General features: G+C 37.2%; 1 protein-coding gene across 3 annotated transcripts in view; it reads left to right on the top strand.

Moving 5' to 3' along the window:
* The window catches only part of TMEM117 (transmembrane protein 117), a 452362-nt gene that overhangs the window by 235638 nt on the left and 196720 nt on the right, over positions 1 to 20004 (top strand). Inside the window, exon 4 of one of the 3 annotated variants that reach the window (XM_088025581.1) lies at positions 3094 to 3144. The exons of the other annotated variants lie outside the window; for them this stretch is intronic. Within the exon in view, the coding sequence (XP_087881707.1) occupies positions 3094 to 3144 (51 nt within the window). The remainder of the gene's footprint in view (positions 1 to 3093; positions 3145 to 20004) is intronic. 3 annotated transcript variants of the gene reach the window in all.

Consider the following 20004-nt stretch of genomic DNA (forward strand, 5'->3'; position numbering starts at 1 on the left):
CTCTCTCTGTCAAATAAATAAAATCTCTAATTTTTTTTTTTATTCAGGTATAGTTAACATACAGTGTTATATTAGTTTCAGGCACACAATATAGTGATTCCACAATTTCATACATTTCTCAGTGCTCATCAGGATAAATGTACTCTTAATCTCCTTTGTCTGTTTCACCCATTCCCCACCCACCTCCCCTCTGGCAACCACCATTTTGTTCTCTGTGTTTAAGAGTCTGTTTTTTTGTTTGTCTCTTTTGTTTGCTTTTGTTTGTTTATTTAAGTTTTTATTTAAATTCTAGTTAGTTAACATATAGTGTAATATTAGTTTCAGGAGTAGAATTTAGTGGTTCATCACTTACATATAATACCCAACGCACATCACAAGTGCCATCCTTAATACCCATCACCCATTTAGCCCATCCCCCACCCATGTACCCTCCATCGACCCTCAGTTTGTTCTCTGTATTTAAGAGTCTGGGTTTCTGTTTGTCTCTTTTTGTTTGTTTGTTTTGTTTGTTAAATTACACATACGAGTGAAATCATATGACATTTGTCTTTCTGTGTCTCACTTATTTTGCTTAGCATATATCCTCTAAGTCCATCCAATGTTTTTGCAAATGACAAGATTTCATTCTTTTTTATGGCTGAGTAATATCCCATTGTATATATATACCACATCTTCTTTGCCCCCCAAAAAACCAAAACATTAATTCAAAAAGACTTGCACCTCTTTGTTTATTGCAAGATTATTTACAATAGCCAAGATATGGGAGCAACCCAATTGTCCATTGATAGATGAGTACCTCTGTTTTAACCATTGGATTAATTAAGTACAGTATGTAGCTGGAAAGCTCTAGGTCCTATAAGTTTATAAGAGAATCTCAGAGTACAAAGAGCATAACTCTCATAAAAATGAAACCTGTTAATTTTTGTTGATACCTCTCATAAGTGCAGTTAATCGTAATTGGCTTTATTCATCCATTCACTTGTAAACGAGAAGACCTACCAAAGGAAAGGATGCCCTACCTAAACAAGACTAGGCAGGGACATGCCCCTACAAACGTGTTCCAAATACTGCAGGTAGATTGTCACAACAGTTACTGCCCTTTCTATGGATAGCTTTGTGTCTTACCTAGAACAAGTATTTTCAGGGGACAGGAAACAGTTATATCTTAACTGGTACTACTGTGATCATCCTGCAAGAGTATTAAGTAATTACCAGAGGGTTTGTGTAGCCCATTTTTAGCCTTGTCCCACCCTTGTTCAATTTTAGAATGTTAATAGAACAAAGTACCAAGTGCATCCCATTCCATTCACTTTAAAATCTAGATTTGAAAAGTGATTTATTTTATTTGTAATCACTAGATATGACAGTTAGAATAAGCCAAACATCAGGGTGCGTGGCTGACTCAGTTGGTTATGCATGTGACTTTTGATCTCAGGGTTGTGAGTTCAAGCCCCATGCTGGGCACAGAGCTTACTTAAAAAATAAGAAAATTCTAAAAAAATAATAAAATAAGCCAGACATTAAGACCAGGCTGCCTCATGTCAAAAATTTCCATTTCCACTGGGAAAAACTATTTAGAAGGAGAACCAAACAGAAAATAGTTTCTCTTCTAAAACTATTTCCCTTTTAGGAGGAAGAGTAGAAGGAAAACTTTAAACATGTAACTTCCATGATACCTTTTGAAAAATTTCTGCATTAACTATGGATTGTGATTTTTTTTTTACTCCATTTTATGGTGAATCTGCTTAATAAAACGGAAAAAGGAATTCAGAAATTTGGATTCTCTGACCTTGCTGTGTCTGGCTTGATCTTCCACAAATAATATGCAATCCTCTGAGCCTTGGTTTGCACATTTCTCTAAAGGAGCTAATAGTTGCTATTCGTGTTATAGGCTTTCTATGAAGATGAAGTGTGTGGTCCTGTGATGGGACTTCAAATGCTGCAGTGCGAGGGAGACATAAGTGCTTTATGTGCAGCTGTTTATGTTTTTCCCAGCTTATCCCAGGCTTGTGGTCTGGGGTGTCTGAAGTTTCCTTCTGGTTGCCAGTGCTAGAACACACTCTAAGGCAGTGTGGTCCATTACTTCCTGAATTACACGCAACACTGCCCCTGATCAAAGTTAGGGGAGAAGAACCAGAGCACATCACCAGAACAGCAAGCCCGAGGACCTTACTCTGCAGTTTTCGGGCTCAAGTCCACCATTTGATACAGAAATCATTTTCTTTCCCGTGATGACATCATTATTTTTTGTGGCCCAATTCTAAGCCCTCCCCAGAGTTTCCCTCAGACAGTGTTTCCGAGACCATATGTGACTCTGCCCCTTTTTACTGGTTCTATTTTTTTTAACTAAGATTTTTTTTTCTTTTGAATCATAACGTGGGGTCCAATTTCTAGGGCAGCCCTGAGAGGCGAATGCACGGGGCAGCTTTGACCGAAGACCTTTACCTTTTCTAGCTAGATTTCTACTGTGCACTCATCTGCTCTACTCTTGTGGTTTAGCAGAATACACATAATTCCACAGTTCAGCTGTGGTCTTTCTGTCTCTCTGAGGTCTGGTTGACCTTCATAGTTTCTCCTGAATTTGCTACTGTAATGCCTTCTATTTTTACTAGCTAACCTGACAACTTTTTACCTTTGTTAATGCTGCTGATTACTACTCTGATCAATACTTCCAATACCACCGAGGTAGGACTGGATTGAGAATCAAGAAAACTGTGTTTTAGGTTTAACCCAGCAGTGTGCTCTTAAGTCACTTCACCTTCTGGGGCCTCACATGTTTTCCTTTCTGTAAACGGAGAGAGAATCCAAAGTCCTTTTTTGCTTATGTTACATGAAATATTGACCTTTCCCTGTTAGACACAGAGATAGAAATGGCAAAAGAAACAGAGTGCCCTCCTGATTTAAAAGTACAGTCACACAGGAAGGCTTCCCAGAGCACATCATTTCTATTCCCATTTTTATTCACTGACTAGGTGGTAAGTTTCCATATAAATATTTATATGTCTACATATGTGTGCATTGATAACATTTTAAAAAATAATAGTTTTTCTCATGAGAGGAGTCTAAGGAGCTTTGACCTTCATTTGTCTATAGAATTCTCATCATGAAGTGAATATCAATGATGAAGGTGACTGTCATGGAAAAGTAAGTGACTATTTACATTTCCAATAAAAGTGTGCCTTTTAATGTATTTCTGAAATGGAGAATTTTTCTTTTATGGAAATAATTCAAAATTTCCCCATGGTTTTAAAAGGCACACTGGGACTGATGCAATCCCCAGGCATGGCTGATTTCAACCGATCGGACAACTGTCTTTGCTCCTCACACTACAGAGCATCAAGCTCTACTAGGTTCAATTTCCGAGGCAATCCTGTCTATTCTTAGCTCTGTGGGATGCCTCATGCAGGGGACAAAAATATATATTAAGTCAGGGTTAAAGTTACTATTTTTTTGTCAAATAGATTTTTAAAAAACTTAATATAAAAGAAATACCTACAGTGATGGGTGTTGTCATTCAGCACTGAGCTGGCTGTTCATGTTGATAGGAGCAGAGAAGAGCTCTGTCATGAAATTTGCCCACACTCTGCCATTGAGCGAGGAGCGGAGGGGTGTTGGCCCATCCTATAACACATGTCTCTAGTTTCACCATCCTTCCTTCAGAAGACAAAGATCACAGGCTCTCCTCAGGTCTAAGGTGGCAGGGGATGCTGAGGACACCAAGATGGCATTTGCTTCTGCCCCTCATTTAGTGAGGGTCTAAGGTGGCAGGGGATGCTGAGGACACCAAGATGGCATTTGCTTCTGCCCCTCATTAAATGAGGAAGCCCCTCATTTAATACCAGAAGGAAAAATCACTTCCTGTCTCTCTATACCTAACCATCTGTTTTCCCCAGCCCCTACTTCGTACTGCTCTAGTGGCTTTTCTGTTACAGCAGTAAATGGTAATCTGGCTTATGATAGTGATAGGGACATCAGAGTCCAGGTTTGAAGTTCATGTTGCAGGAAGGGGAGGGAAGGGTGCACATGAAGTAAAGTCGAGTCCTGACCTAAAGAAGATAATGACATGGTAAAGACTGAAGTCATAAAGCGTTTTTCATCATAAAACCATATATGGTGTGTATCAAATCCTAATACTCATAGGACCTTGGTTGGCCTTGATATATTTTTCTCAGGATTGTCTGTGGACTTTTGTGCATATATGTGCTGCTACTAGCAAAGCTTCCACCGTAAAGAGATATCATACAAACAAAAAAACAATTTCGTTGTTTGCCATTTGGCTTTACCTTTATTTCAAGTTTTTATAGTGACCATTTTTTTTAAACTGTGTGTGATTTTAAGAGACTTTATTTTTTCTTTTTGAAATTCAGAGTTCCGTTAGAACTAGACAAACAGAGTCAATATGTTCACGTGGAAATGCCTTTAGATTGATAAAATATAGCCTCAGTAGTTTTAAAATTTAAAATTTGCTTAATTATCTCTATTGAATCTAGCAAGAATATGAGCTTTAGAAAAAGAAAGTGTTTTTAAAGATATATTTTCACCCTTCTATTTTAACAGTGCCTGTTTCATGTGTAAATACTGCATTATCCCTCTAAATATTTGGGTGGCAGATTTTGCCTTCTAATTTTTCACACATTTTCTTTGTCTTCAGATTGTGTAATTCATATTTATATTGCTATTATCTTTATTCCAAAAGACTGTTTAAGAGGCAAAGCTGAAAACTCTTCTTTACCTGATTAGCAACTTCTTGAGGGGAGTTCCAGCGTCACTTGTGGTACTCAACACAGTACCAAGCATGAACTAGATGCTTCAGAAATCTTTATTGAAGAATAAAGAGATCTTAAGAGTACATACGCATTAAGTTCCATTTCCCTTTCCATTGTTCCCTTTTGTGACCCAGTGTCATAAAATGGACATTCTAGAATGCTGAAAAGGTAGGGGGAGAATTGGTTTGTTCAGAGTCTTCCCATCCCCCTGCCTCCCTAAGCCTGATAAGCCTGTTTCCATAGCCAGGAGGACACGTGCTTGTAAACACCCTTGGATGGAAGTAATAGATTGTTGGTGTAATTCTCCCAGAATTGTGATGTATTCTTTGGGTCTAAAAGGCATTCTTAGATAAAACAAAGATGGAGCTCCAGAGATCCTGCCAGAGGGTTCCTTGAGTGATCATAACTGCTATCAGTGGCATAGTTTTGCTCCTGGCTCTGGGGATGGGAGGAAGGAAGCTAGGTTGAGATATATCCCTTCAACCACTTAAGCAGAGAGCTATTACCACATAAGACAGAAATTGGTCACACTTCAGTGGGCAGAGGCAGAGAGAATTAAAGAATGGTGTATGCTTGAGAATAATTTCTATTCCTGAATTAGTATTTATTTATAAATCTGGAACAGAATAAAGGGGGAGAATATTTCTGCAGCTTTGAGAGTAAACTATTCCTTCTGACCTAAAGGTAGAAAATATGAAATAAAATTTATAATTATATATACATACTAACTTAAAATTTGGCAAGAGTTTTTATTGTTGTCCTATGCTTATTTTGCTTATTTTCTATTATTGTCTCATGTTCCTATGGGAGGGCTGTGATTATTTCTGTTACTTTCATATCACCAAATTAATAATAGTTTATTTAGTTCAACATTTTCTGTTATACACCTGCCTTTATTTTGTGGACTGTTTTGCAAATGCTAAGTTTGTCAGTGAACAATAGCTTATAATATAACCGACATCACCTCTAGCTTGTTATTCTGCCTGGAATTGAGCTTGACAATTCATATTATGATCAATGCCAGTTTTCTAATTATTTCTCTTCCACTTAATATCAAAATGGCAGAATAAAAAGCATAATTGAATTGATTTAGTAGCTGAGATAAGGTATTAGTAAGAGCTTTGCTGAATTTAAATAATGAAAAAGAATTTACACTGTGATAGATGGGATAGAGGGATCAGAGTTAGCAAACTCATTGAGCAAGTGTTATGGCAAACAGAGGGACACTAATGAGATATTTAACCACTGGAGCTGGACTCAAGAACCTGACATTCCTCTGAGTTTTTATCTTTTGCTCTTTTTCTCTGCTGGTTCATTGGAGCTAGTTCATGACTTCAGTTATCTCTATGATTGGTTAACCCCATATTTGATAAATCTGTAGGTTTCATTTCATTGTTTTATACAGTGCAAGTAGAAACTGGATCAAGAACTTAATGAGGTAATAATATATTCTATCTATAAAGATTCTCTGTTAAGTGAGATTCCCAATAAAAGAGCATGCATCACAGATTTGGGGGCACATGATTTGTTGAGGAAGTGCTGTTCAGAGAAACCGGCAGGGAGATGAGAGAAGCAGGTGAGAAGTGGGGAAGGAGGCAAGGGAAGATGTGGTCAGTATGGTTGCAGGGAAAATCTCCCCTTGGCCTGATCCACTGGGTGGGTGTTATGTTCTTGGGGAATAGAGTGTACCACTAGGTGCAGAGAATCTGGGCAGGCACCAACACTGACTGCCACACAGACAAAACCCAAGGACAGTAGATTTAATAGTACCTGTAATTGTCAAAAATCATTGCCAGTTCATTTGGCCATTTGAACGAAACAAAGAACATAAGAGAAGAATTATTTTTTACATTTCCTTTTTATTCATTAGAAAATTTAGAGCCAATATGGTCATTTTACTTTTGCACATATAAATATTTTAATGTCTCTATAAATATTTTAGCATTGTGTTTCAGGTTCCTTCAAAATAATAAGTTCTCACTAAAAAATTAATAAGACAGGAGAGTCTAACCTATTTTCAGAGAGCATCACAAATGGTGATCAAGAGTCTTTTAATTTTCAGGACTCTTGGATTTTTAAAGTATTAACAATCTGGCAAGAAATAAAGGATTTATGAGTGAAATAGGTGGTAGCACAGAGACATTTAAGAATAGAAGCACGAATTCTGGCTCTGCTCCAACTTTTCTAAAATTAATGTCCATAGGAAATTCCATAATATGTTATAGGTATATTATATGTAATTTATATTCATTTATTAAAAATTTATGGACTATATTATTCTAAGGATGAAAGGCATCTGCGGAAGTGTACTGAACTGAACCGTAGTGAGGTACGAAGACACGGCGGCCGTCGCTCGCAGAGAGACAATCCCACTAGAGGCAGGAGATGTTTCCTGTTCATCTTTCCCATTCCGAATTCAATTTCAGCACCTTTCTGTTCCATTATGCTTTATTTCTATTACTTGGTTTATACTTCCTCAAGGCAGGTGAGGAAAAAAGAGTTGTCCACACATTCTTTATGATTTTCCTAACATAATGCTCCACACCTTTAAAGCATCGTTGATCAGTCATTTTCCTGAAGTTTAAATAGAAGCCAGGAAATACTGATATTTGTTTTTCCTTTGAAACTCATAATACAATGAAATGAATACTGTTTGCTAATATCAGCATAGATGAGAACCTCAGAAAAGAAGCTAGGTGCTTTTCTTTTGATGAAAGTAATTTTGTAAGTAGTTGGATTAGTCCCCTTATAATTTTTTTAAAACTTTTATGTAGTGCCTCTTCTTGGGGGCCTACTGCTATTTGCGTGTGTTCGTGTGTGTGTAAGTTTTCAATTAGTTTCCAAAATCTTCAATGCTTCCAACTACTATACTATCATGCCAAGCTGAATAATTTTCTTAGGAATATTTAATCACAGATCTTAATAAGATGTGGAACATAGACATAGAAGTTGGTTTGATACTTTTTTTCCCAGTGTGTCAATAAAATTTGTTGAATTTTGTCATTAGTTGGGGAGGGGAGTGCGTATCTTTTTAGGTGCTAAGTGATAGTACATCACATCCCAGCCAAACTGTTACTTTTAAATTTTAGAAAACTCAGCTATTTATTCCTATTCCCTTTTGATAAATATTTCTGGGATTGGAAGAAAGCAAAAGAATAGTTTTATATTATGCTATCATTAAGAGAAATACTGCAGGGGTGCCTGGGTGGCTCAGTCGGTTAAGTGTCTGCCTTTGGCTCAGATTTCAAGCTCCTGGGATCAAGCCCTGCATCAGGCTCCCTGCTCAGTGGGGAGTCTGCTTCTCCCTTTTACTCTCCCTCTGCCTCTCTTAAATAAACAAACAAACAAACAAAGAGATACTGCAATTCTTCGTTATTTAAGGCAAAGGTTTGTTTATATGAAATTACTATCCTTTAGCAGTTGTTTGCCCCAAGGATTTTTAGAGCACTAAAGATTTTTATATTCACAGTGTATGTTGCATTTGTAGTTAAATGTTCTATAAACATCAAAAAGAAATTTATAGCAATGAAGTGCCTAGTACTTACGTTTTGTTGCTTTAAGAAAGCTATTACATCATGTTTCAAGAAATTGAAGTATTTAAGTGAGCGGGGGAATATTTTGATAATGAATGGTTAAGTAAAATCATGTTTGGCATATATTCTTCTCTGTTCTTACATATCTGAAGGCTGATTGGGAAATAGAAAACTTCCTTTTGCCATGGCTGGCAAAATATGTTAAGGTTTATCCCAGACCTGGGCCTGACTCCTTCCAGTATCCTTCACTAGTCTATCTAGTTGCTCACTGAACATCTTAAGTAGCTTTGCAAACATGATATTGCATAAGGTAAGGAGTCAATCAAGCATACGATAGTAATGGCACTGACAAGCTAAGTATAATATCAGATAAATGCCTTTGACATTTCCAGATATCAAATAAAACATAACTAGGTCCACATCGGTACTAGACCTGGTCTAGAGTATTTCCTTAATACTCTAGACCAGGGCTCATTGAAAGAAAGTTAGTTACACCGCATGTGCCAACTTAAAAATTCCAAATTGTTCTTGACTTCTAAGCAGAGAATATATGAGAAATAATGCCTAAATGAGTCTGGCGCTTGAGATGAAACAGGAAACCTGGAGAGAAGCCATCTTTTTTCACTGAAAAGAATAGCACCTCTCATAAAGGTTTTAAAATACATCATAAAAGATACTGTGAAACTGTAGCTATTGAAGAAAAATGAAACCTAATAATTTTCAAGTTCTGACTACTTTTTTCTTTGACTTGTGTTATAATTATCCTAATTTCTATTTGGCATTTTCAGTTTCAACTAGAGGTGATAGAATCAATAGAGGATTTTTGGCAAATCTAAATGTAGATTTAAAAAAATGCATTTTATTTTGCTTCAGCAAAAAATTAGCAAAATGAACCAATTTTCTGCCTAACTAGGTGCTAGATATCTAAACTCATTCATTTATTCATTGAATGAATATTTGTTTACATAGTGACCTTATAGTTTATTATAAAAGCTTATTATTCTGAGTATTAAAAAGGGATTAAATGTAATTAAAATTATATAATTGTTGAAATATTTATTTACTAATGAACAGATTGATTTTACTATATTGATATAGGTATAAAATGTCTTTTTCAAGACCATTTAAATTCATTTTTTTCTAAAATATAAAAATAACATATCCATGTATATTAAAACAAATTTCTTTTACAAGTTATTTTGATTTTATGAATACTTAAAAAACAAGCATACTAATTATTCTTGGTACCTATTAATATATATTTTTTAGCCCTATAAGGTAGTGTCATTGGTATCTGTCTGAAATTGTTGACACTTCTAATTGACTATCTCTGTAGATCGTATTTTTGAGAAAATACTTTCTTTAGTGTCAAAGGACCTGTGAAGCTCATGGCATATTCTATTAAAATGGAGGATTGTACAAATTCATTTTGAATATTTTACCCAATTTTGATGCTACAAAGTTATGGACCTTCAGTGGTCTAAGATCCTTCTGGGGGTCTCACTCACATACGCATGAAATCTATTCACTTAATAAATATACAGCAAGCTCCTACAGGATAAGAACAGGTATATGAGAGGTAAACATTATGACATATTAAATATGGTAAAGATGGTTATAATATCATTGCATTTAAAGTGACCTTCCTCTTCCTGAGGGAACTTCCTTCAGGCCTTGCCTCAACCAGCCCCTCACAAGAGTCACTGGGCTGGCAGGGGCTTGTGCCCTGTGGAGTTGTTGTCCTATATCCTTTGGTCTACTCACATCTTCCTAAACTTCTTTCAGCATCTTAAGTCATCAGTCTGTGGTGAGGTTTTAATGAGTGACAGTAGCTTTCTGTGTTCAACTTGCATAAATAATAAATACTGGAGTTGCAAATTCAAATGCCCTGAGGGCCAGACCCATCTAGTAAAAGTGTGAAACATCTGGCCTGAGATAAAAGGTGTGTATGGGGTGGAGGGGGGAGCTATGTTGAATCAGAGAGCATATTCCCTATGAGGAGGTATCCAGAGTCATTTGGTTAAAAAAAAAAAAAAATACCAGGAACATGAAGTAGGCTGTCCCTTCAGCACTAACTCTGCCCACTGGTCCTCTGTTTTATGCTTTATAAACAGGGAGCATTGAGCTGGAAACTGATACATGCCAGGAACGTTGAAAAGTCAGTGTGAGGAGTGAATCTGGGGCAAGTGCCATTTTGGAACATCTCCATCACACCTCATAAACCTGTGTGTCCCCTACAAGGTTGGCCCTCCCTCTTTGTTATAACCTCTGTCACGCAGAGGAGACAAGAACTCCCTGCGTTCTAATCACAGCTGTTAAGAACAACCAGAGCCCTGTTCCACGTAGCACTCATTCCACCCAAACAGTTAAGGCACAAGTGGGCAAAAAAAAAAACCCCAAAAAACAAAACCAAACAAAAAAAACCCCACCCTGTTTTCATAACACTTTCTGAAGTGTTAATGAAATACTTGTTATTGCGGTCAGATTAGCCACTACCAGCATGGGTGCCAAGAGCCCGAAAACTCATGCTGTATTTGTTGACTGACTGACTAGCTGTGCCTTTTCTGAGGGAAATGTTGTGCAGATGGATACTTAATGAATATGCATTGTGGAAATCTTAAGTGAATATAAATATCATTAAGGTGTCAGTATGTCTCAAGCTCTTAGGCAGTTTCTTTATAGGCACGATGAACCAAGCTTATTATTTAGTGGATTGTCCCACTTGTTTTTTTACCTGAATTTCATAAGGCATTTTTTCCCCCAAATTTGTCTTTACATTGGAATGACCCAGGGAGGTTCAAAAGCAATGATGCCCGGGTCCCACTCCCCGAGGTGGCTGTTTTGTTTGTCTGATTTGGAGCCTGGGTGTTGGAATTTTTGAAAGGTTCACAGAGCTTCTAATACATGGGCAAGTTTGGGACCATTTCTCTCAGGTGGTTTTAGGAAGTTTAGCATGGGAATATTTTGACTTATGTTATGGGGTCATAACCATCCAGTATCAAAGCTGAAGGGAAATCAGGGGGAGGAATCTTTCGGTGTCAGGAAACTACACAAAAAAGAAGCAGGAATGAAGGCAAAGAAGGATGAGAAGGGGGGCTGGCTTCTGCAGGACCCGCACATTGCCATGAGGCCATGCAAGTGTTCAGTAAAGTTTACCTTGCCCCCAGTGCTGACTCCAGAACTTAACTTGGGTTCCTTACAGAGCACATTTGACTGTGGGTTTCCTCTTTTTTTTTTTTAAAGATTTTATTTATTTGACAGAGAGAGAAAGAGAGAGAGAGGGCACAAGCAGGGGGAGCAGCAGAGGGAGAGGGAGAAGCAGACTCCCTGCTGAGCAGGGAGCCCAATGTGGTTCTCGATCCCAGGACCCTGAGATCATGACCTGAGCCAAAGACAGACGCTTAACTGACTGAGCCACCCAGGTGCCCCGACTGTGAAGGTTTCTTCTAACGCTCACAACAGATTCCCCTGAAAGAATGCCAGCCTTGCTGTAAAGTTGACCAATATCCCTATGCCTGGGCTTGGGCTCTAATTATTCAATTATTTGCCTCTCCAGTTATCAGGACAGCTATGCCCTCACCTCTTTCCAGCTCATAATACCGAGAACAGCTTATAATTTTGCCTCTTTGAATATAGTGCCATTTCCATAAACTTCCTTCCAACCGACCATCCTTCCCACCAGCAAACGACCCTCTCCCCCAATTCTCCATGTGCTTTAATTTGATTCTTTACCTCTCATTGAATGTTAGTAAGTATTGCCATTCGCCCAGGAGGTGGCTTACTTTTCATAATTATTACTTAGACAGTACAGCAATGAACTGCTGTGAGATAAAAGAGTGCGTGGAATTAGGACGATTAATATTGTTAGTGTTACTGAGTTTAAAAAATTAGTGTTGCATAAATGAAAACACCTTAAAATACAGCTTGCAATATGCATTTTCTGAATGAAGAATTTTCACTAATTTTAACATCTTTTTATTTTCACTGTGCTGTCATTCCCACCTGAATGTGAACACCAAATTGTACATTCACTATTTTTCATAGCAAACAATTTAGGTGAGGGTTTTTTTTTTTTTTTTAATGAGGTCAGTTTTAAGTAGGGCACTCTAAATTATAAATATACCTGATGTTAATGTTATGTTGTTTGCCAGAATTTTCACTGGTTATATGTTAAATGTTATATGTTATACATATATTATATAACATATATTATATATATATAATATGTTATATGTTAAGAGGAAAATTATGTTAAGTGAGGAAAATTCACAATGAAATTTGTGAAGGAAAACTCACACGTCAACTATGCTTTCCAAAAGATGACTAGCCCATCTTGAGTGTATAAATAATAGTCCCTATTTACTAAAATAAGTCTAAAAAGTAGTGTTGAAAAATGCTGACTCTTATAATCTTGACACAAAGTAGGTAAATTTGAATTTTTAAATGCCGTTCAACTTTGTCTCATAATTTTTCCCTTCTGATGGGCCCTGAGTTCCAAATATTGTTAAAGTTTCTCTACCACTGGGTGCCTTGGTGGCTCAGTCGTTAAATGTTTGCCTTCGGCTCAGGTCATGATCCCAGGGTCCTAGGATCGAGCCCCGCATCGGGCTCTCTGCTCAGCGGGAAGCCTGTTTCTCCCTCTCCCACTCCCCCTACTTGTGTTCCTGCTCTCTCTCTCTCTCTCTGTCAAATAAATAAATAAAATCTTTAAAAAAAAAAAGTTTCTCTACCACTATTTGAGGCAAAAAAAAGACATGAATTTCAATAGTTTTCTGACCAGGCGCTTTTAGTCCTGTTTTAGTAAAATCCAAGTGGCAGATGTGGTTAGAAGACTAATTTCTTATTCTCTAAAATAGATTATATGCAGGAAAACATGAAGGGGGTAGAGTTTGGGCCAAATACAGCATTCAGGATGCCGACTTGGGAGCAGATGAATGAAGATGACATTTTCCTAGTCAAGGACAATTATCAGGAGTCTCTCATCTGCCGTGTTTTCACAACAGTTCATTGACTTGTCTATAAAAGTAAAGCTTGGAGTCAATTAAGGTATGACAACAAAGGAATTCAATAGCAAACCCAGGGTAATCCTAAGATAAGGTAAATGTAGATTTTAATTCCGAAGTTGGAGAAAACAGCTGCACAAGAACAACAACTTTTGATGCGAAGTGGATCTTGACACAAGCTCAGATCCCTGATATTTCAGTCCTGTTCATTTGTCAACATAAAGGCAAGATAGAGTCTTATGGGATTAAGCAAACTCCATGGCTAAAAATATAGTTTGACATTTCTTGAATGCACTTGACAAGACTCCACATAAAATTATATTAGTATTCTTTCCAGCTAAGAGAAGATTTTTAAGGGAGGCTGAGTTCTTTTATTCAAATTCAAATTTAATCCTTGGTTGCCATGGCATCCTAAAAAAATTAATCATATATTGTTGAGTTTTAAATGTTGGGTATAGGGTGTTTTAGTACAGATGGAAAACAATAAACTTTAGAAATGTTCTTATAAAAATTAAGTTGCATTTGGGAACTTAAAAAAAAAAAAGTAACGAGGCCTACAAAGAGCCAATTACAGAGATTCTACACAATAGGAAAAGTGATTATTGACCATGCTGTCAATAGCTGTCAGCGTCTGCCCTGCTCTTTGGCGTCCTTGCTGTAGTGCAGCTGACTGACAGATTGTAGCTAATGTGCAAGTGGAGAAGAAAGATGGTGAAGAGGACCAAGGGTCGCATAATACAAGATGCCAGCAGTCTGCGAGACTGGAGTGTTGCACGTGGGACAGCGGGTGCTGGTCAGAGGAAGGGATCTGCAGAGAAATCCTGTGGTCACTGGGATGATTAGGATCGGGGGTGGGGAGCAAATGGAAAATACTAAATGGAGAGAGGATTGGATGGAATTGTGTAGGTCCTGGGATGATACTTGAGCATGAAGGCGGCGAGTGTTGGCATTCATTGTTAATCACCAAATACTGTAGCTAGAGTAATGGAAGGCTGGTACCTGTAGAGCTCCAAAACGTTAAGTGCTTCTCTTCAGGTGCAACGTCTGTTACTGCCTTAACATCCCTGCCTTCACTTTTCCTTCCCTTTGAGAAACGTCATTTGCCAGCTTGTTGGACTCTAGCTCTTGCTCTGTTTACTTGTAGGAACAACAGACTGCAGTGTCCAATCGTATTATTTACTCTTTAAACCTTAAAAAAAAAAAAAAACAACTGCAGATGGTTTAGTTCTCTAAAACAAATGCGAAGGTGCAAATGGTTAATCAGGCTGAAACAATCACAGAGCTGTGCTTTTGAAAGCGTACCAAATGCCAGCCTTACTTTTGATGTGAGCATTTTTTTTTCCTAAAGAGTGGGTCCATAATTTTTAATGAAGGCTTTGCCCATTCATGCTTGAAATTCATGAGTTTAATGTGCAGCCAGATAATAACAAGATTTGGTGTCAAACGGTGAGGCATATAATTTCTGCATGCCTATGAATTAACACTCGATACACTAAAATATATTTCGTGTTCTCCCTGAACATAGTGGTCAAAGTAAAAATGCTGACAAAATTGTTATTAATTGCTTTGTAGCGTCGTTGGAATCATCAGCATAATGAACTTAATTGGGCTGGTTCTTGAGGTACTAAAAGTAACTTGAAAAAGGAATCGAAGTTATCAGATGCCTGGTGAGAAACAAAGTGCTGATGTGGAAATGACAGAGCGGGCACAGAAACCAAGGAGGCAATTTAGGATAATGCTCATCTCCACCCAGGTTCCTAGTTGCAGATCAGAGAGCGGATGAAAGCACCAAAACCCTGGCCAAAGGAAGACAGAGAGGAGTGGCAGATTGTAAATTAGCAGGACCCTGCCACTAACCTGGAAACAACATGGCATTTCCTGAAGGTGTTCCAAGGATAAAAATAAGTACTGAGAATGTGTCGATGTCCAAGCCACTCCCTGGAGTAAGGTTCATGCATTTGTAAGCAGCATTAACTCTTTTGAATCACCAAATCAATGAAGTGTCACTTTACTGAGCATCTAAATTACTTTGCTTGTGTATTAAGTAAATTATATATGTGTTTATTTATAAATATATATGCACATAAATTTATACATATTTATATAATTCATATATAGAAGAGTATATATAAAAATCCAGGTTTTTCCACTTTTCCCTCTCCTTTCAAAAATTTTATTTTTAAAGACTTTATTTGTTTATTAGAGAGAGAGAGAGAGAGAGAGAGCACATGAGCTGGGTGGGAGGGAGAGAGGGAGAAGCAGACTCTCCGCTGAGCAGGGAGTCTGAGGATGGGGGGGGACTCCATCCCAGGCCCCTGGGATCATGACCTGAGCTGAAGGCAGATGCTTAATTGACTGAGCCACCCAGGTGCCCCTCAAAAATTTTGTTTTAAAAAAGAAATGATAAAAGGAAATGATTGGTTACAGTGCAAAATAATCCATCTCTGAAGCTTATTTAAGAAGGAATGCTATTTATTTTATTAAAAATTTGAATTGTACAGAACTTTACAGGAAAACAAGTATTGAATAATGTAAAAATTGAGTAATATTGGTAATTTAAAGAAATTATTGTGGCTGACATAGTAACAATAATATATAAAATTTATTGACCTCATGTGCCAGAACCTCTTCTAAATGTTTTAAATCTATTCATTTATTTAGACCCAGTGCTGTTAGATGTATTTATTATTATTCCATTTTACAGTTGAAGAAACAGAGGCATTGTGTGCAAAGGGTTACCTAGGTATTAAGGGATTGTAAACAAGAGTTTTCATGAGCCTTGGGTAATGGGATTATTATGGATATTGGGTAACACTTCATTTATTTGACACCAAAAATAGATTTTTCCCTACTTAATATTTAATATAAATGCACCTTAATCCCTGGAAGTTTGTGACTGTAACTGTGTTTTGATAAAAACGTTTCTGAAGTTTGTTGCATGTGTCCCTATCTGAATAAACAAAAAAGGTAAGTTAACATTTTACTTATTGTGAAAATTACTGTGCAAATGATACTGAATTTGCCTAGAGCTGGGTTCAAATCTCAATCCCATTACTTAAGAATTATATGACCTGAACCTTAGTTTCTGTATTAGTAAGTGAATTCATACCTACATTCTTGTAAATTACTTAGCATGAAACATGGATCATGGTAGGCTATCGTAAATGCTAGCTCTCATTATTATTTTTATGGCTCCCATTTCCTTAAAAAGAAAGTGAGGATAATGGGATAATGTCTACTTTATAGGGGCTTTGTGACTTAAATCAATAGAGTTGTGTAAGCTGACATTCTAAACGTGTATGTGTGCATGACATGTCCTACACAATGCTTAGTAGTTAACATTCAATAAGCATATAGATTAAATGAGTTAATGCAGGCAGATCACTTAGAAGAATGCCTGGCACATAGGAAGCACTTGTTACATGATACAGCGATTGTGATTACTAAGTATCATTTAGTTTCCATTCTTTACTTTGTTGTGCTGTTATAGTTATTCCCTATTCTTGTTGATTTATGGCTATGGTAGATTTATTCATTTATTAATTTGTATTGAATGCCTCCTTGTGCCAGGTGATGTGTTAGGTCCTGATCACCAAGATCCATAATTTGGGAAGTGAGAATTATGTGGTGAGGGAAATGGTGAGATCTGCTATACATGTTGGTCTGAGGCATCTGTGTAACATCAGGATAGAGGAATACATCAGGGTAGTCAGCAATTGGATATGGAAATTAAATTGGGCTCTATACAGTGATTTGGGAATCATCAGAATTTATTATTTGAAACCACTAAAGAGAGTTTAAAGAATAAGAGTGTGCTGTATTGGCATTCCAGAAAACTTAGACATTCTAGAGAACTACATATAAAATTAACTAAAAAATGAAATTGACAATGAGTAGTCAAAGTCATTAGAAGGGAACCACAACAACTTTGGGTATTGCGTGTGGCTTGAGCATTTGTGGTCCACCCTGGCCTTCAAATGCCCACTTACTTCTTCTACAACAATTGACATAGTGTTTCTTTTTTAGGCCTTCATACAAACTTTGGGGTGGGTGCTGCTTCCTGGTCCTACTTTCCCCACTTCCTAGGATTCCTTTGAATGAAGCAATCTGAGTTCTTTCCAGGAGTGGCAGTTGGCATCCTGCCCTCAGGGTACATTTTTTCCCTCCTTCCCCAGAGCTGAATGGTGTTGGACAAAAGAACTCATTTCTGATCTTTTCCATTATAGCTCCTCCCTCATCTGTCACTCTACCTGTCTCTTAGCTCTTCAGGATCTGACCAAATGCATATCCATGAACTGGCTGCTTGGGCTTGCCTTGTTCCAAAAGCTTATGTTTCCAAAACTTCACTGCTTTCACAAGTTGCTACTATATCTTTCTTTTTTTCTTTTCCTTTCTTCCTTCCAAATGTATCGGTTTACAATAGCATTAAGTTTCAATGAATGAATACCTGAATGAGGTTATGATAGTTCTCAAACTGAATAAAGACGGATCATGCAGTGGCCCTTGCACTTGTCCCACTGAAAATATTTCTGATATCATCTTGTCTCCATTTCAGAGAGGTAGGCTGATGTGCATTGAGTTGTGTGGCCTTCTGCATGGGTGTTACACACTTGCCTTTCTCAAAACTAATTATCAACTCAAAGATGAGGATCCAAATAGCCTCTTCCAAGTGATTTTGTACCCTAGAAAAAAATCTTCACTGAAAAATCTACACTGATTAGTGTATTTTGACTGGTCAACAGCATTGGGTAAATGCCTATGGGTAAATCCTGCAACCCCAGCCTGTGGAGCAAAGACACCTCCTAGCCAAACTCAGCCCTCTTTTTTTGGTTCACTTGAATGTCTTTTGAATAAGGCATTGGCGATTTGAAGAAATGCACTGGAAAACTTTAGCGATGGCTTGCTGCAAAGCTTACATATTTATTCTTTAGAAGAAAGAGAACAGTTTAGCAAATTTATAATGTTTGCATTTTAACAGAAGTCTAGATACCAGCCACATTTAAGAAATAAGACTGAAATTCTTCAGTGAGTGTTCATTTTTAAATTGCTCACAAAAGCTTTTCATATACTCTTAATACCTTCTGCTCAAAAGATGATTTCATGATATAACATTTAGGGACATCGCTTAAAAATGCTCTAAAATCAATTTTTTTTCAAGATGAGCTATGTAGCAGTAGTACGGAATTTCTATCTTTAGCTAAAACTGCATTTCTGAAATGATCTTTTACTGAAGTTACAAAAAGATAATAGAATCAGTCAGTAAATAAATTATCATCTTTGCATGCTTTGCCTTAGAAGCAATAGGTAAATGTGTGACACTTTGAAAGCACTAAAGATTCTTGATACTCATCAGTTTTATTTGTGAGAATTTATAGCTTTGAACATGAAATGAGAAAAATTGGCCATATTTTACTTAAGCCAGAATGATAATTGAAAAAACTATTTCATGGACTCCTCCTGGAATGAAATAGGAAATGGTGAGCATCATCCAAATGTACTAATTTCAAGCATTGTTGTATTGTCATTGATTAGCCCGTATTTGGAAATGGGATCTCTAAAATGTAACATTCTAGGTAGCATCCTGATTACTTTTTATGTTTGAAAACAAATATATCTAATCTTCTAATAGCATTTCGAATTATTGAAGCCACTCATCATAACACGCCAAGTCAACTGGATTTTTTCTTAAATATTCTCTTGTCATTTGGTATCGAGCCCTAAATTGGAACAACCTCTTGTTTTCCCCCTTCTCAAATGAGAGGGATCCCAAGTTAATTCAACTGGTTCCCAGTGATACTGGGGGCATGGGTAGGAGCTAGGGTGGGATTGGGCATAATGCCTTCTCTATCCCCAGTGATCCTTGAATGAGTGGAATACACACAGTGGAATGAGAAAGACCTGAGAGATAGGACCAAGGGGCCAAAACATAAACCAGAGCCATGGAACCATACCACTGTGAGGCACTGGACAAAAATCCTGGTCGAAGACCACAGGATGGAAATACAGAACAAGAGTTTTGAAATGGAGAGAATAACCTAGGAACATGCCTTAATCTCTAGAGCATAATGGGGAGATTTCTGAATTAGGGAGCTAGCAATCTTAGCCTTGGTAGGGTGGGCAGTTGAAGCAGAAGATATGAACACAGTCACCCTGTCAATATTCTGAGAATCGCTTAAACCATGGTCTGGATGGTATATTTTAACCATATTCATGGTTAGTAGCACTAACACCTTCAGTTGAAAGAAAAGAAAAAAGCAAATCTATAGAAATAAATGTCTTTGGGAAGAATAAACATTTTGGGAAAGTAATTTTTTGTGGAAGAGATGAAGTTTCACATTGTGCTTGGACCAGTTAAGCCAAAATCAACTTGAATCTCTTTACAATGAACAGTCTTTGGGGTAGAGCCAGCCTGAGCATTAAAAATGCTTGCAGTTCGGCAAGTTCAGTTTTTGTGGGGTGAATTACAGAAGACTGCTCTGTTTCTAAATGGATAAATCAAATTTTCTAAAATAAACATGTTTTACTACTTAAGTGGTCATGCTGCTATAAGCCTTACAGTTAAAAGATTATATTTATTAGCCCTCTAGTCAGACTCTTATGTTAACACAAATTTAAACATTCTGCAAAATCTTTCTTATTGGATGAATAAGAGAATTTTCAGCACAGAATTCTATAAGTACTCTGTCTTTGAAATTAGCCTCC

The sequence above is a fragment of the Eumetopias jubatus genome, unplaced genomic scaffold (assembly GCF_037043125.1).
Source record: "Eumetopias jubatus isolate StellerSeaLion01/CBP00866 unplaced genomic scaffold, mEumJub1_p1.0 scaffold_8, whole genome shotgun sequence".
NCBI classification, from domain to species: domain Eukaryota; kingdom Metazoa; phylum Chordata; class Mammalia; order Carnivora; family Otariidae; genus Eumetopias; species Eumetopias jubatus.